This window comes from Mobula hypostoma, chromosome 3 (assembly GCF_963921235.1).
Source record: "Mobula hypostoma chromosome 3, sMobHyp1.1, whole genome shotgun sequence".
Lineage (NCBI taxonomy): Eukaryota > Metazoa > Chordata > Chondrichthyes > Myliobatiformes > Myliobatidae > Mobula > Mobula hypostoma.
The window spans coordinates 195,041,196-195,066,809 of record NC_086099.1 but is presented as its reverse complement, the minus strand read 5'-3'; the positions used below and the strand labels follow the sequence as shown (position 1 = coordinate 195,066,809).

Sequence of the window (25,614 nt, the reverse complement as noted above, 5' to 3'; positions counted from 1 at the left end):
TCAAAGCTTTAACAAGGTTCCATACAGAAGGCTTGTCTGGAAAGTTAGATCACAGGGGATCCAGGGTGAGCAAGCCAATTGGCTTAGTAGAAGGAGACAGATGGTGGTAGTGAAGGGTTGTTTTCCAGATTGGAGCCTGTAACCAGCAGCGTACCACAAGGATCAGTGGTAGTTCTCCTGCTGTGATACATTCTGAGAAGCTGAAGCCTGACAGGACATGCACAGTGAATGACAGGTTCTTGGCAACTGTAGTAGAACTGAGAGACCTGGAGGTACAAATTGATTGTTCCCTGAAAGTAATAACAAAGGTGATAAGATGGAGAAGAAGGCATGAAGTATGTCTGCACTCATCTGATAGGACACCGAATACAAACATTGGGATGTCATGTTACAGCTGTTCAAGATGTGGCTGAGGCCACAACTGGAATACTCCGTGCAAGTCTGGTTACCACACTATAGGACGTATATGATAAAGGGAGCAGAAAAGATTCGCAAGGATGTTGCCAGGTCTGGAGGGCTTGAATTATAAAGAGAGGCTGGATAGGCTGGGATTGCTTTCAAGCCAAAAACATGTGATTCTGATAACAAGTCAAAAACATGTAACTCCGTCAAAACTAACCGCAACTTACAATCAGTGGAAACCCTGCCAAGAAAGTCTAATCTAGTTGTTCCTATTGGTGAATCTGATCCTCATTCATTTATGTATCATTTTGACTTTACAAGCCGAGCCCAACAGAAATAGCTTTTCTTCTTTTGGATATAGTGGTGTGGGGAGCGTTTTAAATTGTAGCATCCTGTGTAATGCGAGATATACTGTATGCAAATTAACAGTACCCTTAAGTTAAAGTTTGCATATACAGTAGCTACTCAGGTTGATAGGCTGGTTAAGAAGGCATATGGCATGCTTGCCTTTGTTAGTTGAGGCATTGAGTTCAAAAGTCAGTAAGTTATGTTACACATTTATAAAACTCCAGTTAGGCCGCATCTGGAGTATTGCATACAGTTCTGGTCACCCCATTACAGGGAGGATGTCAAGGCTTTGGAGAGGTTGCCTGGATGAGAGGGCATGTGCTATAACGAGAGGCTGGACAAACTTGGGTTGTTTTCTCTAGAGGGACAGAGGCTGACAGAGGTTTTATAAGGTTATATGAGAGGCATAGATAGAGAAGACAGACAGTATATTTTTCCCAGGGTTGAAGTGCCTCATACAAGAGAACATGCATTTGAAGTTAAATTTAATGGAATTGTGAAGGGTAAGTTGTTTTACACAGAGGGTGGTCGGTGCACTATCTGGGGTAGGGGTAGAAACAGATACATTAGAGATTTTTAAGAGATGTTTAGATAGCCACATGAATGTGAGAGAAATGGACATTGTGTAGGCGGAAGGGATTAGTTTAGTTGGCGACTTCAGTGGTCCCCAACCACCGGGCTGCAAAGCATGTGCTACTGGCCCGCAAGGAAATGATATGATTTGGTGGTATGAAATGATATGCACCTTTCCTCATTCCCTGCCACGCCCACTGTTGAATTTGAACGCACGCGAGGTCACTACCCACGCGCCATCCATGTCAGCGCGGGAAGAAGATCATCTCCTCGAGCTTGCAAGTGGTGGTGGGCTGAAAAGTATGTTTGACGTAGCATCTCTGCCGGCATTCTGGATCAAAGTCAAGGCTGAATGTCCTGAGATAGCCACGAAAGCAATGTAAATATTGCTTCCATTTCCAACATCATATCTCTGCGAAGCAGGGTTTTCTGCAATGAATGCAATGAAAACTAAATTGCAGAATAGACTGGACATAAGGAACCCCCTTCGAGTATCGCTGTCTCCCATCACCCCTCGATGGGACTGTCTTGTTGCAGGGAAACAAGCCCAGGGCTCCCACTGATTCAGCGATATTGTTGTGTTGCAATGATTTTATACGTTCATACGAGGAAAATATGCGCTGTGTGTTTAATATCCAAATGTTACTTTAAATGTTATGATGCTATTGACTTATAAGTGACTTATAATTGACTTATCACTATATTCATGTGAGGAAAATATGCACTGTGTGTTTAATATTAAATTCGTTAGATAAACCCTTTTAGAAACGAAATTGAGTGTATTAGCCACTTATAAGTGACTTATAGTTGACTTATCACCCATATTCCAGTTGTGATTAACACCCCCCCACCCCGCCCCGGTCGGCCAGTCCACAAGAATATTGTCAATATTAAACCGGTCTGCGGTGCAAAAAAGGTTGGGGACCCTTGGGCTACTTGATTACTAATTTAGTCGGTTCAGCACAACAATGTGGGCTAAGGGGCTTGTCACAAACAAGAGAAAATCTCAGGTGCTGGAAATCCAAGCAACACACACGAAATGCTGGAGGAACTCAGCAGGCCAGGCAGCATCTATGGAAAAGAGTAGAGTCGACGATTCCGGCCGAGACCTTCATCATTAAAAGGCCTGCTCCTGTACAGTAATGTTTTATGTTCTATTGCGTGTGAGACTCCATTATACAAAAAACCTGTACACAATCACTTAATAGTAAACCAAAAGTTATTTGTTAAAATATATTACCAAATTTAAAAAGAATATTTAGCTAAGTAATCTTTCATCTCTTTTGACAAATAACAGTATTTACCTAGACTGATCAAGGATTCCAAATCAACACCCTACCCTCATGTTTCCCAATTCCCACTTGACTGCTGGATCTCTATGGAATCACAATGGTTGAGCTTGAAGCAAATCCACACTGTAAAATTCACATTGTCATTCTCACCTAGAGTTTTAATACATGTACCACCGGAACATTCTGGTCGTTAACAACATATGAAAAGTAGAACCATCTGTTGTCCACATCCCTAAATACACATTGCTGTTTTGACAACTGATTCTTGTGTTCCACCATGGTTACTTCAAACCCACACTGATCACAGATGTCTTTCTTGGGTCCACTGTTAAAGGCTTTACATTGAACACAATCCCTGGAATATGTGAGCATAGAGGGAAAAAAAAGCCAAATGAGCAAAAGCAAATACTCTGATTTTCTGATTTCGCATTTCAGCTAGATAAGGAAGCCAACTTTGATAATGGTCAGAAAACACCCCTTTTTTTGGCCAAGCACAGCTTCTAGAGTAGGCTCAGGGCATGATAGTATTATATCTCAGAACTTAAAAAGGAACATAAATAAATCTGAAGCTGTTTCCATCCAGGGGGTCAGTGTGGACATGGTGGAGGATTACAAATACCTGGGGATACGAATTGACAATAAACTGGACTGGTCAAAGAACACTGAGGCTGTCTACAAGAAGGGTCAGAGCTGTCTCTATTTCCTGAGGAGACTGAGGTCCTTTAACATCTGCCGGACGATGCTGAGGATGTTCTACGAGTCTGTGGTGGCCAGTGCTATCATGTTTGCTGTTGTGTGCTGGGGCAGCAGGCTGAGGGTGGCAGACACCAACAGAATCAACAAACTCATCCGTAAGGCCAGTGATGTTGTGGGGATGGAACTAGACTCTCTGACGGTGGTGTCTGAAAAGAGGATGCTGTCCAAGTTGCATGCCATCTTGGACAATGTCTCCCATCCACTACATAATGTACTGGTTGGGCACAGGAGTACATTCAGCCAGAGACTCATTCCACCGAGATGCAACACAGAGCGTCATAGGAAGTCATTCCTGCCTGTGGCCATCAAACTTTACAACTCCTCCCTTGGAGGGTCAGACACCCTGAGCCAATAGGCTGGTCCTGGACTTATTTCCTGGTATAATTTACATGTTACTATTTAACTATTCATGGTTTTATTACTATTTAATTATTTATGGGCAACTGTAACGAAAACCAATTTCCCCCGGGATCAATAAAGTATGACTATGACTATTCCGTCACATACATTCAGTGGCCACTTTATTAGGTACACTAGCTCGTTAATGCAAAATTCTAATCATCCAATCATGTGACAGCAACTCAATGCATAAAAGCAAGCGACTATGGTCAAGTGGTTCAGCGTTTTTCAGACCAAACATCAGAAAAGAGAAGAAATGTGATCGAAGTAACTTTGACCAGAGGATGATTGTTGGTGCCAGACGGGCCATCTTGAGTATCTCAGAAACAGCTGATCGCTGGGATTTTTACGCACAGCAGTCTCTACAGTTTACAGAGAAAGGTGCAAAAGAGAGAAAAAAACATCCCATGAGTGGCAGTTCTGTGGGTGAAAACGCCTTGCTAATGAGAGAGGTCAGAGGAGAATGGCTGGTCTGGTTCAAGCTGACAACAAGGCAACAGTAATTCAGATAACCACATGTTACAAGAGTGGTATGCAAAAGAGCATCTCTGAGCACACAACACGTCAAACCTTGAAGTGGATGGGCTGCAGCAGCAGAAGACCACAACAGGTTCCACTCCTGTACCTAATAGAGGGGCCACCAGTGTAGATATTTTTCATTTGAGTTTTTGCATTCTAGACATGTATTTCAGAGTAATTTACGTATACTTGCTTTCTAATTCAGTTCTAACTTCAAAACAAAATTCAAACAGAGATAAGACTGTTCAAAGTAACAAGAGATTTAGGCAGAATGGAGACAGCGCAACCATTCTCACTGGTGAAATAATTGAAAACCAAAGGATACAGATTTAAGATCATTGGCAAAAGCTGAGGAAAAGCTATTGTCTGATGTAGAGCACGTTTAGCATCTGGAATAGATTGACTCTCGGGGTGGCAGACAAATTCAGTTGTGGATCTCAACAGGGGAATGAGTCAGTACAGCACACGAATGAAAAAAATTGCAGAACTACAGAAAGATATTTAAAGAGTATACTTTCAGATATATAAAGAGAAAAAGAGAGGCAAGGGTTGACATTAGACCACCGAAAAATAACAGTAGGAGGTAGTAATGGGGGTGGGGATAAACTGAATAATATTTTGCATCAACCTTCACTGTGGAAAACACTGGCAGCATGCTAGAAATTTGAGGGTGTCAGGGAGCAGAAGTGGGTGTAGCCGCTGTCACTAAGGAGAAGGTGTTTGGGAAGCTGAAAGGTGTGAAGGTAGATAAATCATCTGGATGAGATGGACTATACCTTACAATTCTGAAAGAGGGAGTTGAAGAGATTGTACAGGCATTAGTAATGATCTTTCAAGAATCACTACATTCTGGAATGGTTCCGGAGGATTGGAAAATCGCAAATGTCACTCCACACTTTAAGAAGGGAGGGAGGCAGAAGAAAGGAAATTATAGACCAGTTAGCCTGACTTCAGTGGTTGGAAAGATGTTAGAGTCTATTATTAAGAATAAGGTTTTGTGGTACCTGGAGGCACATGATAAAATAGGCCAAAGTCAGCCTGGCTTTCTAAAGGGGAAATCTTGCCTGACAAATCTGTTGGAATCCTTTGAGGAAATAATAGGCAGGATGGACAAAGTAGAGTCAGTGGATGTTGTTTACTTGGATTTTCAGAAGGCCTTTGACAAGGTGCCACACATGAGGCTGCTAAACAAGATAAGAGTCCATTGTATTATAGGAAAGATGGACAGAAGATTGGCTGACTGGCAGAAAGCAAAGAGTGGGAATAAAAGGGGCCTTCTGGTTGGCTGTCAGTGACCTATGGCGTTCCACAGAGGTCGATGTTTGGTCTGCTACTTTTGATATTATACATTAATGACCTGGATTGTAGAATTTATTGCTTTGTGACCAAGTGTATGGATGATACAAAGATAAGTGGAAGAGCAGGTAGTATTAATGAAGCTGGGAGTTTGCAGAATGTCTTAAATAGACTAGAAAAAAGGGCAAAGAAGTGTCAGACAGAATACAGTGTAGGCAAGTGTATGATCATGCACCTTGGCAGGAGGACTAAATGGAGAGTGAAGTCAGAAATCAGAGATGCAAAGGGACTTGGGAGTCCTCGTGCAGAATTCCCGAAAGATTAACTTGCAGGTTGATTCGGTAGTAAGGAAGACAAATGCAATGTTAGCATTTATTTTGAGAGGACTAGAATGTAAAAGCAAGGATGTAATGCTGAGGCTTTATAAGGCATTGGTCAGACCGCACTTGGAGTACTAAGAGCAGCTTTAGGCCGGATATCTAAGAAAGGATGTGCTGGCAAGGGAGGGGGTCAAAAGGAGGTCTACAAGAATTATTCCAGAAATGAAAGGGTTAATGTGTGGGGAGCATTTGATGGCTGCTGGTGTTTAGAAAAGTAGGACTGGATCTCATTGAAACCTACTAAATATTGAAAGGCCAAGGTAGAGTAGATGTGGGGAAGATGTTTCTAATAATGGGAGAATCTATGACCAGAGGGCACAGACAGAACAGAAAAACCTCCCTTTGGAACAGAGATGAGGAGGAATTTCTTTAGCCAGAAGGTGGTGAATCTGTGGAATTCACTGCCACAGGCAGTTGTGGAGTCAAGTCATAGGGTATATTAAAAGCAGTTGTTGATAGGTTCTCAATTAGTAAGGGTGTCAAATGTTATTGGGAGAAGGCAGGAGAATGGGTTAAGAAGGAAACTGGTGGAGCAGACTTGATGGGCCAAATGGCCTGATTCTGCTCCTATGTCCTAGGGAAAGACGTAGGACTAGGTTGTTTCTCCAGGAGAGAGCAGGCATGGACTCAAAGGATCAATGATTTCCTCTATGCTGTTACCACTTTAAGACCCCAGGAATCAATTAAGATATCACATCCTGCAAAGGTGACTGAGTACCTACCTATGAATGGTACAGACACCTTCACAGGTTGGACAATATTCACAGGTTGGCCCAACATACTTCGAGTCTGTGCATTTGCACCGTCCACATTCACAAATTCCTCTGCCATGACATAACATTCCATCGGCTGAAACACATAACGACGTGTTCAATGAACAATCACAGGCACTGCCTGTGAAATTGGGAAAGCATTGACATGTTCCACATGTACAAATGCCATGTCCTGCAAAAAATAAAAGGTCAATATAATGCACCGTTTTCATTAAAATTTACCCCAAACTATCTGATAATTGCTCATTTAAAAGGTACAGTAATCCCAATTAGTAACAAAGTTATTTCTCCACTAATGAATTCCATTCTATGACCAGCTATATAATGAAAGCTAGGCAATACAGTAACTCTCCAACCACAGGCAAGTGCAATATAGGAAGAATAAATTTTGAGAGATTATTCATTTGAGTTGTGTATTTACCTCCACAAATCAAACCACCAGACCGATCACAATTGAAATTATCACATTCACAATATCGGCCATAGATGGTTTCATGAGGATTTTCTCTCTTTCTGCAGACACATGCTCCACAGATGCAATCTCCATGGCCACTGCAGATTTGAGATGTATTATCTTTTCTACACGAAACATCGGAGTCCTCGCTCCATGCTTCATCAAGGCTGCATTCACAAAATTGTCCAATATAACCTTCATTACATCTGAAAATCAAGCAAGGTCAAGTTACAAACAATGACCGTAAAGCACTAAACTATCTTTTGAGAAAATTATTCACCCTTCAACTTAACAGTTGTGTTCATTTTTTTGTTCCTGTAAATGTCCGCAAGAAAATGAATCTTATGATAGGTCATGGTAATATATCTATTACTTATTTACGCTTTGATCTTTGAAACCTGAACTTTCCAAACTAATGGCAGGAACAGTGATTTCTCTAACTTCTGGTAATTTCTCTCCCCTCTCTCCTTCTCTCTTTTTCTATTCCTCATTCTAGATATCCTCTCACCCCTTCTCTTCTCACCTGCTCATCACTTCTCTCTGGTTCCTCTCCTCCTTGTCTTTGTTCTGTGGTCTACCGTCGTCTCCTATTAGATTCTTTTCTTCTTCAGCCCTTTACATCTTCTACCTATCCTCTCTCAGCTACTTACTTCACCCCCTCTCTCCCACCCAACCACCCACCATCTTCCTTGCCTGAGTTCACCTATCCTCTGCCAACTTGTGCTCCTACCTCTCCCTCCACCTTCTTATTCTGCTTCTGTACCCTCCCCTTCCCATCCCGATGAAGAGTTTTGATCCAAAATATTGACTCTTTATTCCACTCCACAGATGCTGACTGACTTGCTGAGTTCCTCCAGCATTTTGTGTGTGTAGGACACAGCTTTAAGTTGACAACATGTAAAGACCAGGCATAACAGTTGAGCATGTCCTCAATTAGAGTAACCTTGCATGGGAATTTGAGCTTTGGTTGACTGATGAGAACATCATAGTTAGATTAGTAATAACCACAAGATGGGCCAATGCGAATCTGCTTCTTGTTTTTACAAATGTAATTAATTCATGAAATGACAATAGAAATAGGGGTGTTGATTACCTATCCCTAATTGCCTGTACCAAGGAGTTCAGAATTGGTTTATGCTGGAGTGACATATAAGCCAAACTAGGTAAGGCTGGCATATTTACTTCCTTGAAGGACATTAGTGGAGTGAATGGATTTTTAATGATAATTCAGCACTTTCATATTTATCATTACTGATACAACTTCTTCATTTCAAAATTTATTTAACTATATCAACTTCACTCATTTAAGGATTTGAACTCTCCTACATGGATCAATTGTCCTGGCTGGCTTTGGTTTCTATGCGAAATGGTTATCAGGCACACATTCTTATTATGGCTATTACCTAGAGAAATAAACATACCTACAGGCTCCACATTCGAGTATTCCATTGCCCTTGTTACATACAAGACTATTAGCGATCCCATGTTTATGGCATTCGCATTCACACTGGAACTTCAGTTTAATTTCAACATTCTCATTAAATCCCAGTGGCTTAATTTCAATAGTTGTTGGCTGCCCATAGTTTGGGCAATTTTCTGTTGTAATACTTACAGTGAATCTCACCTGGGAAAAAAAATGGAGTGATGTATTAAAAATACTAAAACAACAGGAATTCTGCAGATGCTGGAAATTCAAGCAACACACATCAAAGTTGCTGGTGAACGCAGCAGGCCAAGCAGCATCTATAGGAAGAGGCGCAGTCGACGTTTCAGGCCGAGACCCTTCGTCAGGACTAACTGGTTAGTCCTGCAGTTAGTCCTGACGAAGGGTCTCGGCCTGAAACGTCGACTGCGCCTCTTCCTATAGATGCTGCTTGGCCTGCTGCGTTCACCAGCAACTTTGATGTGTGTTATTAAAAATACTTCCTATTTCCGGTATTTTCTAGAGAAAATGCTTTTGCTGCATGCAATAGACAATAGACAATAGGTGCAGGAGTAGGCCATTCGGACCTTCGAGCCAGCACTGCCATTCACTGTGATCATGGTTGATCATCCACTATCAGTATCCAGTTCCTGCCTTATACCCATAACCTTTGATTCCACTATCTTTAAGAGCTCTATCCATCTCTTTTTTGAAATCATCCAGAGATTTGGCCTCCACAGCCTTCTGGGGCAGAGCATTCCATATATCCACCACTCTCTGGGTGAAAAAGTTTTTCCTCAACTCCATTCTAAATGGCCTACCCCTAATTCTTAAACTGTGGCCTCTGGTTCTGGACTCACCCATCTGTGGGAACATGCTTCCTGCCTGCAGCATGTCCAATCCCTTAATAATCTTATATGCTTCAGTAAGATCCCCTCTCAGCCTTCTAAATTCCAGAGTATACAAGCCCAGTTGCTCCAATCTTTCGACATATGACAGTCCCGCCATCCCTTGTGAACCTACGCTGTACTCCCTCAATAGCAAGAATGTCCTTCCTCAAATTTGGAGACCAAAACTGCACACAGTACTCCAGGTGTGGTCTCACCAGGGCCCTGTACAGCTGCAGAAGGACCTCTTTGCTCTTATACTCAGTTCCCCTTGTTATGAAGGCCAGAATGCCATTAGCCTTTTTCACTGCCTGCTGTACTTGCATGCTTGCTTTCAGTGACTGATGTACAAGAACACCTAGATCTTGTTGTGCTTCACCTTTTCCTAACTTGACTCCATTTAGATATTTAGATAATAATCTGCCTTCCCGTTCTTACCATCAAAGTGGATAACCTCACATTTATCCACATTAAACTGCATCTGCCCACTCACCCAGCCTGTCCAAGTCACCCTGCATTCTCATAACATCCTCCTCACATTTCACACTGCCTCCCAGCTTTGTGTCATCGGCAAATTTGCTAATGTTACTTTTAATTCCCTCATCTAAATCATTAATATATATTGTAAACAGCTGCGGTCCCAGCACTGAACCCTGCGGTACCCCACTGGTCACCACCTGCCATTCTGAACGGGACCCATTAATCGCTACTCTTTGTTTTCTAGTCAGCCAGCCAATTTTCAATCCATGCCAGTACTCTGCCCCCAATACCATGTGCCCTAATTTTGCCCACTAATCTCCTATGTGGGACTTTACCAAAGGCTTTCTGAAAGTCCAGGTACTCTACATCCACTGGCTCTCCCTTATCCATTTTCATAGTTACATCCTCAAAAAATTCCAGAAGATTAGTCAAGCACCATTTCCCCTTCGTAAATCCATGCTGACTCGGACCAATCCTGTTACTGCTATCCAGATGTGTCATAATTTCATCTTTTATAATGCATTGACCAATGTGGTCAATAGTAGTTTCATCGCAATGGCAGGCCGAGATCCAGATTACAAGAATCTTCAGTATTCTGCTAAGGTTTATGTTCAAGAGGAAGAGAGTTGTAGGAAGGAAGTACAATGTACTACAAGTATCAGGGTCTTGGTGGGTTCAGGTTGGGCCATCCTGTATTTACCCAGCTAAGTATTTTATCCAGGCCAGGATGTTGTTCTTTTCAGGTGCATCCATTTTGAGATTCCACCTCAAACAGTATAGGCCAATGTGGACGTTTGTTTTGAGTCTGACTATTGTTTTTTATTAATTCATGAGATAAATACAGTGTGCCGGAACTTGTTACATTTGCAGACAGGGACAGGTTGGATATGGAAATGTTATATATTCAGATGAGTTGGGCTTGGATTGGTTATGATCAAGACGGGTTTTAATTTTATACCCAAAGAGACTCTGGAAGTCTGGGTGGTGGGGGGGTGTGCGGGGTGAAATTACTGAGTAGGCTGTTCAGGCACAAAAGAGCCTCAAATGATGTTTTGAGTGAAAACCAATCTTGCAGAAGTGAGTGCTTATGCAAGAAGCAGTTGTTGGGTGCAGCATTAAACATCAAATTGCTGTTTCAATTGCCTGTGAATGCTCATTAAAAAGGCTGCTCAACATTTTAGTAATTAGCACTTGAGATAATGCACTTACTCTGTTGATTGGGATCAAATTCATAGATGCCGAAAATTTCAATCACTGCTTAAAGTTATGTCTCTGTGGGGATTTGAAAAGGACTTTGGAGAGAAAAAAACATTAAGAGCCTTCTGGGACTTTTTATCAAAAAGTCCCCAACGTTTATTCCTAAAATGAAAATTTCATTTGAGCTCTGGTCAACTGCACATCTTTGCATTGTATGTGATTGGTAATGGGCCAGCAGTCCCCACTAGTTAGTCAGGAATGGGAAGAAGAGATGTGGCCAGACACAACAGCTCCGGCTGCTGAAGGAGAATAGAGAAAAGGGTAAGGGAATTTCCTTTCTCTCTTTGAACAGAGGACAGCTTCCCACACCACCACTGAGCGCATCTTAAGAGACAGTGCCTCAAGAAGGCAGTATCCATCACTAGGGACCCTCACTATCCGTGAACTTGCTCTCTTGTCATTACCTCCATCAGGGAAGAAGTTCAGGAAGCTGAAGACACTCAATGGTTCAAAAACAGCTTCTTCCCCTCTGCCATCTGATTTCCGAGAAGTCATCATGTAATTCCTCTTTGCACAAATTATTTATTTATGTAATTTATGGTAAATACATAACTTTGCACTGTACTGTTGCTGCAGAACAACAAAATAACCTAAGTTAGATAGTAAACCTAATTCCGATGATGACTCTAATTACTTGCGTCTCCAGTGCTACATCCAAGGAGATAGTAATATCTGTAGAGCAGAGTATTAGAGTCATACATCATGGATAGAACCCTTTAGCCAAACTTAGCCATGCTGACCAAAACACCCATTTAAGCTAGTCCCAGTTTCCCACATTTGCAAAACAAGAGAAAATCTGCAGATGCTGGAAATCCGAGCAACACACATAAAATGCTGGAGGAACTCAGCAGGCCAGGCTGCATCTAGGAAAAGAGTACAGTCTTCGGCACGAAATGTCGAGAGTATTCTTTTCCTAGATGCTGCCTGGCCTGCTGAGTTCCTCCGACATTTTGTGTGTGCTTCCCACATCTGGCCCATTTTATTACTACTCTACTGACCCCGACCACTTTCTTAAGCAGCTTGTCCCACCCTCAGTGTGAAGCAGTTGCCCCTCAGGTTCCTTTCTCACCTTAAACCTATGTCCTCTCCCTGGGAAAAAGACTGTATGCATTCAGCTTATCTATGCCATTCTGAAATCTATGGCTGTGCAAGTCAACACATGCATGGAATTTCCTCTGAACAGTCAATGATTCACAATTGAAATGTAAGCATACATTATATGTACAGTCTGTGGCCACTTTATTCGGTATCCCCTGTAACTCCTGTACCTCATGAAATGGCCACTGCCTGTGTGTTTGTTGCTTCCTGTTGCTGTAGCCCATACACTTCAAGTTTAAAGTGTTGTACATTCAGAGATGCTCTTCTGTTGCACTATGTGGTTACTTGAGTTACTGTCACTTCCCTGTCAGCTTAAACCAGTCTCGCCATTCTCCTCTGACCTCTCTCATTAATAAGGCATTTTTGCCCAAAGAACTGCGACTCACTGGATGTTGAATAAACTCTTCTCGGGCTTCCAGCAGGTACAGGTATCAATTTTTAACCAATGTTTCGATGACAAACTCTGTCATCTTCATCAGACCATAAGATATAGGAACAGAATTAGGCCAAACAACAGGAATTCTGCAGATGCTGGAAATTCAAGCAACACACATCAAAGTTGCTGGTGAATGCAGCAGGCCAGGCAGCATCTATAGGAAGAGGCGCAGTCGACGTTTCAGGCCAAGACCCTTCGTCAGGACTAACTGAAGGAAGAGTGAGTAAGGGATTTGAAAGCTGGAGGGGGAGGGGGAGATGCAAAATGATAGGAGAAGACAGGAGGGTGAGGGATAGAGCCGAGAGCTGGACAGGTGATAGGCAAAAGGGGATACGAGAGGATCATGGGACAGGAGGTCCGGGAAGAAAGACGGGGGGGGGGGTGACCCAGAGGATGGGCAAGAGGTATATTCAGAGGGACAGAGGGAGAAAAAGGAGAGTGAGAGAAAGAATGTGTGCATAAAAATGAGTAACAGATGGGGTACGAGGGGGAGGTGGGGCCTAGCGGAAGTTAGAGAAGTCAATGTTCATGCCATCAGGTTGGAGGCTACCCAGACGGAATATAAGGTGTTGTTCCTCCAACCTGAGTGTGGCTTCATCTTTACAGTAGAGGAGGCTGTGGATAGACATGTCAGAATGGGAATGGGATGTGGAATTAAAATGTGTGGCCACTGGGAGATCCTGCTTTCTCTGGCGGACAGAGCGTAGATGTTCAGCAAAGCGGTCTCCCAGTCTGCGTCGGGTCTCACCAATATATAAAAGGCCACATCGGGAGCACCGGACGCAGTATATCACCCCAGTCGACTCACAGGTGAAGTGATGCCTCACCTGGAAGGACTGTTTGGGGCCCTGAATGGTGGTAAGGGAGGAAGTGTAAGGGCATGTGTAGCACTTGTTCCGCTTACACGGATAAGTGCCAGGAGGGAGATCAGTGGGGAGGGATGGGGGGGACGAATGGACAAGGGAGTTGTGTAGGGAGCGATCCCTGCGGAATGCAGAGAGAGGGAGGGAGGGAAAGATGTGCTTAGTGGTGGGATCCCGTTGGAGGTGGCGGAAGTTACGGAGAATAATATGTTGGACCCGGAGGCTGGTGGGGTGGTAGGTGAGGACCAGGGGAACCCTATTCCTAGTGGGGTGGTGGGAGGATGGAGTGAGAGCAGATGTACGTGAAATGGGGGAGATGCGTTTAAGAGCAGAGTTGATAGTGGAGGAAGGGAAGCCCCTTTCTTTAAAAAATGAAGACATCTCCCTCGTCCTAGAATGAAAAGCCTCATCCTGAGAGCAGATGCGGCGGAGACGGAGGAATTGCGAGAAGGGGATGGCATTTTTGCAAGAGACAGGGTGAGAAGAGGAATAGTCCAGATAGCTGTGAGAGTCAGTAGGCTTATAGTAGACATCAGTGGATAAGCTGTCTCCAGAGACAGAGACAGAAAGATCTAGAAAGGGGAGGGAGGTGTCGGAAATGGACCAGGTAAACTTGAGGGCAAGGTGAAAGTTGGAGGCAAAGTTAATAAAGTCAACGAGTTCTGCATGCGTGCAGGAAGCAGCGCCAATGCAGTCGTCGATGTAGCGAAGGAAAAGTGGGGGACAGATACCAGAATAGGCACGGAACATAGATTGTTCCACAAACCCAACAAAAAGGCAGGCATAGCTAGGACCCATACGGGTGCCCATAGCTACACCTTTAGTTTGGAGGAAATGGGAGGAGCAAAAGGAGAAATTATTAAGAGTAAGGACTAATTCCGCTAGACGGAGCAGAGTGGTGGTAGAGGGGAACTGATTAGGTCTGGAATCCAAAAAGAAGCGTAGAGCTTTGAGACCTTCCTAATGGGGGATGGAAGTATATAAGGACTGGACATCCATGGTGAAAATAAAGCGGCGGGGGCCAGGGAACTTAAAATCATCGAAAAGTTTAAGAGCGTGAGAAGTGTCACGAACATAGGTCGGAAGGGATTGAACAAGGGGTGATAAAACAGTGTTGAGGTATGCAGAAACGAGTTCGGTGGGGCAGGAGCAAGCTGAGACAATAGGTCGGCCAGGACAGGCAGGTTTGTGGATCTTGGGTAGGAGGTAGAAACGGGAAGTGCGGGGTGTGGGAACTATAAGGTTGGTAGCAGTGGATGGGAGATCCCCTGAGCGGATAAAGTCGTTGATAGTGTGGGAGACAATGGCCTGGTGCTCCTTAGTGGGGTCACGATCGAGGGGTAAATAAGAGGAGGTATCCGCGAGTTGTCGCTGTGCCTCGGCAAGGTAGAGGTCAGTACGCCAGACTACAACAGCACCCCCTTTATCAGCGGGTTTAATAATAATGTTAGGATTAGTGCGGAGGGAGTGGAGAGCAGAGCGTTCCGAAGGAGTGAGGTTGGAATGGGGACAAGGTGCGGTGAAGTCGAGACGGTTGATCCTCTCGTATCCCCTTTTGCCTATCACCTGTCCAGCTCTCGGCTCTATCCCTCCCCCTCCTGTCTTCTCCTATCATTTTGCATCTCCCCCTCCCCCTCCAGCTTTCAAATCCCTTACTCACTCTTCCTTCAGTTAGTCCTGACGAAGGGTCTCGGCCTGAAACGTCGACTGCGCCTCTTCCTATAGATGCTGCCTGGCCTGCTGCGTTCACCAGCAACTTTGATGTGTGTTGACAGAATTAGACCACTTGACCCATCAAGTCTGCACTGCCATTTCATCATGGCTGATCCTATTTTCCTCTCAGCCTCGTCTCCTGCCTTCTCCCCATATTCCTTCATGCCCTGACCAATCAAGAATCTATCAAACTTTAATATACATAAAGATTTGGCCTCCACAGCTTCCTGTGGCAAAGAATTCCACAGATTCACCACTCTCTAACTAAAGAAATTCCTCTTCATCTCTGTTCTAAAAAGTCGCCCCTCTATTCTGAGGCTGTGCCCTCTAGCCTTAGATTCACCCACCATAGGAAACTTCCTCTTCACATCCACTCTATCAAGGCCTTTCACTATTCAATAGGATTCAATGAGCTCAGCCTTCATGCTTCTGAATTCCTGTGAATACAGGCCCGGAGCCATCGAACGTTCACCATTTGACAAGCCATTTAATCCTGGAACCCTCTCCAATTTCAGCACATCCTTTCTAAGATAAGGGGTCCAAAACTGCTCGCAATACTCCAAATGAGGCCTCACCACTGTTTTATAAAATTTCAACATTACATCCTTGTTTTTCTATTCTGGCCTCTTGAAATGAATGCTTACATTGCGTTTGCCTTCCTCACCACAGACTCAACCTGTAAAATAACCTTTAGAGAATCCTGCACAAGGACTCCCAAGTCCCATGGCACCTCGGTTTTTTGTATCTTCTCTCCATTTAGAAAATAGTCAACCCTTTCATTTCTTCTGCCAATGTGCATGACCATACACTTCCTGACACTGTATTCCATTTGTCATTTCTTTGCCCATTCTCCCAATCTGTCTCAATCCTTCTGTAGCTTCATTACTTCCTGAAAACTACCAGCTCCTCCAATTAGCCTTCATATCGTCTGCAAACTTTGCCACAAAGCCATCAATTCCATCATCCAAATCATTGACGTATAATGTAAAAAGAATCGGTTAAAACACAGTCACTGTGGAACAACACTTGTCACCGGCAGCCAGCCAAAAAAGGCTCCCTTTATTCCCACTCTTTGCTCCTACCAATCAACCACTGCTTTAACCATGCTAGGGTCTTTCCTGTAACACCATAGGCTCATTGCTCATTAAGTAGCCTCATGTGTAGCAAAGGCCTTCTGAAAATCCAGTATATAACATTCACAGATTCTCCTTTGCCTATCCTGCTTGTTATTTCTTCAAAGAATTCCAACAGATTTGTCAGGCAAGATTTTCCCTTGAGGAAACCATGCTTATTGCGGCCTGTTTTATCATGTGCCTCCAAGGACCCTGAGACCTCATCCTTGAAAATCGATTCCAAAATCTTCGTAACCACTGAGGTCAGATTAACTGGCCTATAGTTTCCTTTCTTCTGCCTTTCTCCCTTCTTGAAGAGTGGAGTGACATTTGCAATTTTCCTGTCTTCCGGAACCATTTCAGAATCTAGTAATTCTTGAAATATCATGATTAATATCTCCATGATCTCATCAGCCACCTCTTTCGGAACTCTGCGGTGTAAACCATCTGGTCCAGATGACTTTATCTGCCTTCAGACCTTTCAGTTTCCCAAGAACCTTTTCTCTAGTTATGGTAATTTCACACACTTTATGACCCCTGACCCCTGGAACTTCCACCACATTGCTAGTGTCTTCCACAATGAAGACTGATGCAAAATACTTATTCAGTTCATCTGCCTTTTCATTGTCCCCCATTACTACCTCTCCAGCATCGTTTTCCAGCAGTCTGATATTCACTCTCCCCTCTCCTTTACACTTTATGTATCTGAAGAAACGTTTGGGATCCTCTTGAATATTATTGGCTAGCTTACCTTCGTATTCCATCTTTACCTTTTTAATGACTTAATTAATTACCTTCTGTTGGTTTTAAAAGATTCCCGATCCTCTAACTTCCCATTAATTTTTGCTCTATTATACGTCCTCTCTTTGGCTTTTATGTTAACTTTGACTTCTCTTGTTAGCCACAGTTGTGTCACTTTTCCTTTAGAATACTTCCTCCTCTTTGGGATGTATATATTCTGTGCCTTCCGAATTGCTTCCAGAAATTCCAGCCATTGCTGCTCTGCCATCATCCCTGCCAGTGTTCTTTTCCAATCAATACTGGCCAACTCCTTTCTCTCATGCCTCAGTAATTCCATGAACTTGATCATATTATGATCACTTTCCCCTAAGGGTTCTTTTACGTTAAACTCTAATCAATTCTGATTCATTTCACAACATCCAATCTAGAATAGCTGATCCTCCGGAAGGCTCAATCACAAACTGCTCTCAAAAGCTATCTCATAGACACTCTAGAAATTCCTCCTCCTGAAATCTAGCACCAATTTGATTTTCCCAATCTACCTGTATATTGAAGACCCCCTGATGAATGTAACATTGCCCTATTGGCATGCATTTTCTAGCTCCCTTTGTATTTTGTATGCTCATTCTATTACTGTTTGGGGGTCTATATACAACTCCCATCAGTGTCTTTTCACTCTTGCAGTTCCTTAGCTCTATTCACAATGATTCAACACCTTCCAACCCCATGTCATCTCTTTCTAATGAGTTGATTTCATATTTTACCAACAGTGCAACACTAATCCTCTGCCTTCCTGCCTGTCCTTTCAATACAATGTGTATCCTTGGACATTAAACCCCCAGCTATAATCTTCTTTCAGCATGATTCAGTGATGCCTACAACATCATACCTGTCAATCATAGAAACATAGAAAACCTACAGCACAATACAGGCTCTTTGGCCCACAAAGTTGTACCGAACATGTCCCTACCTTAGAAATTATTAGGTTTACCTATAGCCCTCTATTTTTCTAAGCTCCATGTACCTATCCAAAAGTCTCTTAAAAGACCCTATCGTATCCGCCTCCACCACCGCTGCCAGCAGCCCATTCCACGCACTCATCACTCTCTGAGTGAAAAACTTACCCCTGACCTCTCCTCTGTACCTACTCCCCAGCACCTTAGACCTGTGTCCTCTTGTGGCAACCATTTCAGCCCTGGGAAAAAGCCTCTGACTATCCACAATCTGCAACTGTGCTGCAAGTTCACCTAACTTAATCCATACACTGCATGCATTCAAATACACCTTCAGTCCTGTATTCACCCTTTTGAATTTTGCCCTGTCGACAGCCTCTCCTCGCTACACATTGCCTCCGTTTGTTAACCGGGTACTTCATCTTCTGCACTATTACCCACCTTGCCCACAATACCTCTTACATTGAAATATCCGCAGCTCAGAACGCTGGTCACACCATGCTCAATCTTTTGATTCCTAATTTTGTCTGGGGTCTTATCAACATCTGCTTCCACTATCTCTCCACTGACTGTGCTGGCACTCTGGTTCCCATCCCCCTGCAACTCTAGTTTAAACCCCACCGTGCAGCATTAACAAACCTTCCCGGTAGGATATTAGTCCCCCTCCAGCTCAGGTACAAGCCATCCCTTCTGTGCAGGGCCCACCTTCCCTGGGAGAGACCCAATGATCCAAAAATCTTATGCCCTCCCTCCTTCACCAATTCCTTAGCCAAGTAGTAAACTCTATCATCTCCCTGGTACTGGCCTCACTAGCACGTGGCACAGGTAGCAATGCTGAGATCAAAACCCTGCAGGCCCTGCCCTTTAACTTAGCAACTAATATCCTGAACTCCCTATGCAGAAACACAGCACTCGTTCTACCCATGTCATTGGTACCTACATGGACCATGACTTTTGGCTGTTCACCCTCTCTCATATGAATACTGAGGACTCGATCCAAGATATCTTGGACCCTGGCACCAAGGAGGCAACATACCATCCAGTAATCTCGTTCTCGCCCACAGAACTTCCCATCCATTCCCCTAACTAACGAATCCCCTACCACTACAACATGCCTCTTCTCCTCCTTTCCCTTCTGAGCCACAGAGACAGACAGTGCCAGAGACTCGACCACTGTCACTTGCCTCTGTTAGGTCATCCCCCCCCCCCCCAACATATCCAAAGTGATATACCTGTTGTTGAGGGGGATGGCCACAAGAGTATTCTGCACTGGCTCCTTAATGCCTTTCCCCTCCCTGACTGTCACCCAGCTTCCTGCGTCCTGCACCTTGGGTATAATTACCTCTCTATATGTCCTATCTATCACACCCTCAGTCTCCTGAATGAATCGGAGTTTATCCACATCCAGCTCCAACTCCTCAAGTTGGTTCCTATGAAGCTGCAGCTGGATGCACTTTGTGCAGTTGTAGTCATCAGGGACACTGGAGGTCTCCCTGCCTTCCCACATAGCACAAGAGGAGCACTGCACTATCCTGCCTGTCATCTCTACTGTCCGAGCTGAGCAGATATAAAGAAGAGAACAAGAAAACTAGATCTTTTATTTCCTTTGCTTTCTCTGACAGAAGGCACTCTTCGTAGAAGCCTCAAAGAGTTAAATTCACAAGATCACCACTTCATGATGGAGAAAGCAGAAGTTGTCATCAAAATGTCGGTTAAAATCAACACCTGAACCTGGCTGGAAGTCCGAGAACAGTATATTCATCATATACGCCGAGAAAGCACTAGATTTTTTTAATTGGATATGTTTTTTGTTTTTTGCACAAATCTCTGTAAACTCTAGAGACTGCTGTGTGTGAAAATCCCAGGTACTCAAGCAAACCAGTCTACCACCCTCTGACTAAATTAATTCTTCTGTATCTCTGTTCTAAATGGACATCCTTCAATCCTGAAGTCATGCCCTCTTGTCCTAGACTCCCCTACCATGGGAAATAACTTTTCCATATCTAATCTGTTCAGGCCTTTTAGCATTTGGAATGTTTCTATGAGATCCCTCCTCATTCTCCTAAACTCCAGTGAATACAGCTCAAGAGCTGCCAGACGTTCCTCATACGGTAACCCTTCCATTCCTGGAATGAAAGTTGCTGCCTCTTGTTTGGCTGAAGAGATATTTGTATTAATAAGCAAGTTTACAGGTGTACCTAATAAAGAAGCTACTGAGTGTATTCATTGCATTCATGAATTTGCACTGATGTCCTACCTCTTCACCAACTTGAATACCAGAACACTTTCTCCCATGTTGTCCTGTTTGAATGATATTATTTTTGCAGTAAGCTGTATAATGTATTGAAACTCCTTCAGGTAATTTGCTGTTATCCAGGATAACCTTAGATGACAAGGTCTGTAGCAAAAACAAATAAAATGGAAACATAATTTCTAAATATTGTGCATTGAGTAATTCAGTGCAGATTTTAATGAGAAGGGTCAGTTCTTACATGATAGGCTTTGATTAACTCGATTGCTGTTTGATTTCCAACTTCAGACTTTGGAATGTGAACTTGGAGTGCCTATGCAAATAGGGAAACAATATTATTTTTTCTGTCTGGGTATAAGTGGCTACAGTTATAAAGAAAATACCTCCTAAAATGCTCTGTTTTTGACAAGCAAGTAGCAACAAAAGAAGTTTTGGAAGAAGTGTGCATATAATCAGTGTGTAAAATTTACAAAGGAAAGTTTTTTAAAAAATTTGTCCTTGCAACATTAAAGAGAAACTTTCAACCATCTCAATCTAGTATCATGGCTTCAGGTTATTGTGTATTCATTGGAAGTTGCCAATAACATCTTCACCAGTAACCAGAAGAGGGCCATCGACTGTGAATGCTTTTCCACAACCAAGAGGCAGAAAACAATACAGGAACCTGTAGATTTCACAAATATAATTTAAATCAGCCAATCTCGCTTGGACTCTGCTTTAACACAGACATTACCTTTATTCTCAATCCCTTCTCTGCAACTTGGTAATTGTGGAGGACGGTATGATAGAGGCATTTAAGAGGCTCATGAATATGCAGAGAATAAAGAGATATGGACTATATGCAGGCAAAAGGGATTTGTTTAATTAAGTGTCATTAGTTTAGTTAGCTCAGCACCAGATCATGGGCTGAAGGGCCCGTTCCTGTTCTGTATTGTTCTATGTTAAAATATGCTTGTTTGCTAAGTTTACATTATTCAGACAAAAGCTAATCAATTTGAAATGCTAACTCTTTTTCTCTTTCCACTGATACTTTGGAACCACATTTTAGGAATGTGCAATTAAATTTTGAAGCCAAATTTTCTACAATATTCTGCCTGATCTGGAGGGTAATTGCAATGTCAACAAGGGAATATTAAAGCTCTCAAGTCATTCAAATTGCACTACAGATGTAGGATTTTCAAACTATATTGTCTCTACTGGTTCAAATTCTAGATCTAAAATTGTTACGCAATTTCCTCTGGAATATAGTTACAGCCGCTATCTCAATCACCTTTAAGCAAAAATGTTCCCTTTTTAACTAATCAAATTTGTGATAGTGTATTATTTTAATTCCTAGTGCAATCATTTAGCTATAATACCAAGTTTGAGACCACTTATTACTTTTCCTCTATCTAAAAATCCATCACTTTAAAAAGCTTTCATACTTCTGGAAATTATATATTAGATAAGGCCGACAAACTTTACCCATTAATAAAAGCAAAAGCCCACTTTACTTTACCTAATTGCCTCCGGTATCTCATGCCATTCTGATGAATTTTCATAATTGCTTTCCATGACATTAAAGTTATTCCATTAATGTTGTGTTCAAATCGCCAAGCAATTTACAATTGTCCCCAAACTAACACATCGAATTAATAAGACATCACTTGTTTTTGTGCTAAATGTTACAATATTTTAAACATTCAGAATCCTATTACTCTTTCTAGACTTGCTTTTACTTTTAAGGGTCTACTCAAGTCCTTTCAATTTTCTTGCTCTCTCATTCCATTAAGGATTTTACAATTAAAATTCCTTTCCTGATATGCAGAGTGCATTTCTCTGAATCTGCAAATTACTTAACCAGTCTATCTGTGTCTTTTGTAGTTTGCTGCATTATCATCTCTGCCTGGAACCAATATTCATTCCACTTTTTCTCTGGAGCATCGGATGTTGAGGGAAAAGCTGAAGTTTGTGGAGTTGTGGGAGACAATAGCCAGGGTAGACAGCCAGAATCTTATTTTCCAGGGAAGAAATTTTGAATACTACCTTAAGGTGAAAGGGGGGAAATTTAAAAGGGGTGTGCTGGGCGGGGTTTTTCACTCAGGATGAATGGTGCCTGGAATTCACTGCCAGAGATGGGAGTGGAAGCAGATATAATAGTGATGATCAAGAAGCTTTTAGATAGATACATTAAAATGCAGGAAATGGGGGGATATTGACCATGTGCAGCCAGACAGGATTAGTTTAATGGGCATTGTGGGTGACACAGACATTGTGGGCAGAAAGGCCTTATCACTTAAGGCCTCACTATTGGTTGGAGTCAAACATAGATGTTGTACCCTAGCTGTCATATACAAACCACTGCACAAGTCGGGGCAGTACAACATGGAGAGCAAGCTGTTGCCCATGTAGCAGTCTCTCCCTCTCCACGCAGATGATGAATCTAAAGGAAAGGCAGAGACCGATACAATTTGGCACCAGCAGCATCGCAGGAGTTGCCAGTCAATGTTGAACTCAATGAAGAACTAAACTGAAGAACTGAGTGTAGAACTAAGAACATGGAACTCAAGGCAGAACCATGACAAAACGTAAGGACTCTAGCTCCTGATATTTTCTGAGGGTTTACTCCTGAAGTCTTCCCTGTGAGTGGATATAGCCACAAGACAGCGGAGGTTTGAGGTCAGAGTTTTCCTCGATGAGCTGATGAGCTCCATTTTCCTGAAGTGACTGGTTTTAAGGTGCCAGTAACCAGACTTTGTCCCTTCTCCTATCAATGAGAATCGTTCTGCCGGGCTTAGCAGCTAAGCTACACGTGAAGGCCAGGAGCTGGACTTGGTTGTCAGAGGCAATTTGAGAAGATAGTCTTTGGGAGCATTTACTAGGTAGTATGAGCGTATGCCCATTAGTACCTCTTCCCCACCCTGAAATGACAACCTTAAGGAACTCTCACTGCACATTTACTAATTTGGTAACGTGCCAATGGAGTTTTGAGAAGAAATTTGTCCAACCTACAGAAAGGTCAGGAAAATATTCGCCATACTAAATGTCCATCCGGTTTTGTAAGTTTATGAAGTTGGCAGATGTTAAGATAATAGTGAAGATGGCATTGGAGCTTTCTGAGCTCAAGAATAAAATTCAAGACTTGTCACCAAATGAGGAAGTAGAAAACAGTGTATAAATTCTCAGTATTTGAAGTTAGAGTGTGAGATAGAGTGTTACTTTTTGAAGCACTGGTGAGGCCTCATTTGGAGAATTGTGAGCATTTTGGAGCCCTTTATCTTAGAAAGGATGTGCTGAAACTGGAGAGGGTTCAAAGGAAGTTCACAAAAATGACTCCAGGATTGAATGGCTTGTCATATGAAGAGCATTTGATAGCTCTGGTCCTGCATTTGCTAGAATTCAGAAGAACGAGGAGGTGACCTCATTGAAACCTTTCGAATGGTGAAAGGCCCTAATAGAGTGGATGAGGAGAGGATGGCAGAAGTGATGAAGTAGCAGAGCTGATTCAATAGGGCCAAATGGCCTAATACCTATCTTATATCTTATTGTCTTATGCTCTTATAGGCAGGTTTAAATTTATGTTGATTCAAGTCATTATCAAAAGATTACAAGGAATGTTGGGTCTGATCTTTGAATCATTTGTGCTTGCTTTTAATGGTTCATTAACATTACCACAATCATCTAATGCTTCTAATTTCAAACACCCTTGGTCCCAAGAATTCTTTAGCTGATATTGTCTATTATGATGGAAAAGGAATGATATTGTACTCTAAGGCAGAGTTTGAAAAAATAGGCTTCAAAATTGAGCCCTCTAGAATTCATTACTTCTTAACTAAAAGCAATCAACTTTTAAGTTTAACTGCTGTGTATACCTTGAACTAATAATGAATTTTTTAAGGTATTATAAGAGTTCAGCAATGTCAAAAGCAGGTCATTTTGTAAATAACCCTTTTTGCCAAGATGTACAAACATTTACAGAGTATGAATCATTTTTGATCGTTGATCTCAGTGTATGAAGTCAGAGCAAGGTCCAAGCAGGTGCGAAAGCAATGTCAGGAAGTCGACAGTGCACTGACCACATCCGACCATTTTTATAGTAGTTTTCAATTTTGTCAACAACATTAATCTGTAATGTAAACCAATAAATTTGTTTTCACAAAATGGTTATGCTTAATTCCATCTCCTCCACAATTGCAGAAATACCAGTTCAACTGCAATGAATTATTTCTTATAAATTAGTAACTCACACAGAATTTATCTTTTATCTTTTTATCCTGTCATATTTGAATTTTTATGACAGTCAGGATCATTTTATACTGAATAACTTGTCTTGTCTGTTCGCAAAAAAATTTGAGCTGTTTTGCTCACTGAGGATTAAGCTGTTTCCTGTCTCAATAAGCAAGAACTGCAGTTTCTATTTCATTTTCTTATTCACCATAACTATTCATTAAATTAATTCACAAACTAATATTATCTACAGACAGAGAAACACTGTACTGAATGAAAGTTGTTGTAGCCAGTGGTTCTGAAGGGAACTGTTCATATTCTGCCACTCACAGTTTGATACTTTCCTGATTAAACCCAACTCGGCAGATCAGGATGAGTGAGTGTTCTTTCCAGTGTGTGTGGTGGGTGTGGGGATAGCAGAAAGAAGAAAGAGAGACATTATGGCCTAAATGACAGAAAGGAACAGACCCCTGCAAGATTTTGAGCACAAATTCTTGAAATGACGAGAGTTTAGTGAAGTAAATGGGCAGCTGGAGTTCAGAAATTGAAGCACAGAGTTTGTATACTCCTGCTGTCTACTTGTCACCAAAGTCTTGCTGCACCTTGCCATCTTACTCCAGGGATTAAGAAGTCAGCCCACCACATGCCACCCACTTTAATTAAGCCCAGTTTAAGACCATACGCCATCCCTCTCAACCACATTTTCCTACCTTCTCCCTGTAATCTTTGATGCCCTTACTAATCAAGAACCTATCAACCTCCATCTTAATCGTACGCGATGACTTGGCCTCCACAGCCATTTGTGGCAATGAATTCTGCAGATTCACCACCCTCTGGCTAAATGAATTCCTACTCATCTCTGTTCTAAAGGGATACCCTTGATTTCTGAGGCTGTGCACTCTAGTCCTAGACTCCCCTACTATTGGAAACATTCTCTCCATGTCCACTCTATCTAGGCCTTTTAATATTCGGCAGGTTTCAATAAGATTCCCCCTCATTTTT

The 25,614-nt window shown here is 42.4% G+C and overlaps 1 protein-coding gene across 5 annotated transcripts in view; it reads right to left on the bottom strand.

Annotated features, from left to right (window-relative positions):
• Nucleotides 1–2,185: 2,185 nt before the first annotated feature.
• Nucleotides 2,186–25,614, bottom strand: part of LOC134344477 (integrin beta-1-like) — a 100,275-nt gene continuing 76,846 nt past the window's right edge. For 4 of the 5 annotated variants that reach the window (XM_063044355.1, XM_063044356.1, XM_063044357.1 and 1 more), the window contains 6 exons: nt 20,648–20,719; nt 20,413–20,553; nt 8,614–8,816; nt 7,160–7,398; nt 6,688–6,910; nt 2,186–2,970 (listed from right to left, as the gene is read on the bottom strand). In XM_063044355.1, the coding sequence (XP_062900425.1) occupies nt 2,766–2,970; nt 6,688–6,910; nt 7,160–7,398; nt 8,614–8,816; nt 20,413–20,553; nt 20,648–20,719 (1,083 nt within the window). In that variant the 3' untranslated portion in view covers nt 2,186–2,765. Of the gene's footprint in view, nt 2,971–3,727; nt 4,133–6,687; nt 6,911–7,159; nt 7,399–8,613; nt 8,817–20,412; nt 20,554–20,647; nt 20,720–25,614 lie in introns of those variants that run through there. The other variant, XM_063044358.1, reaches the window with a different exon arrangement.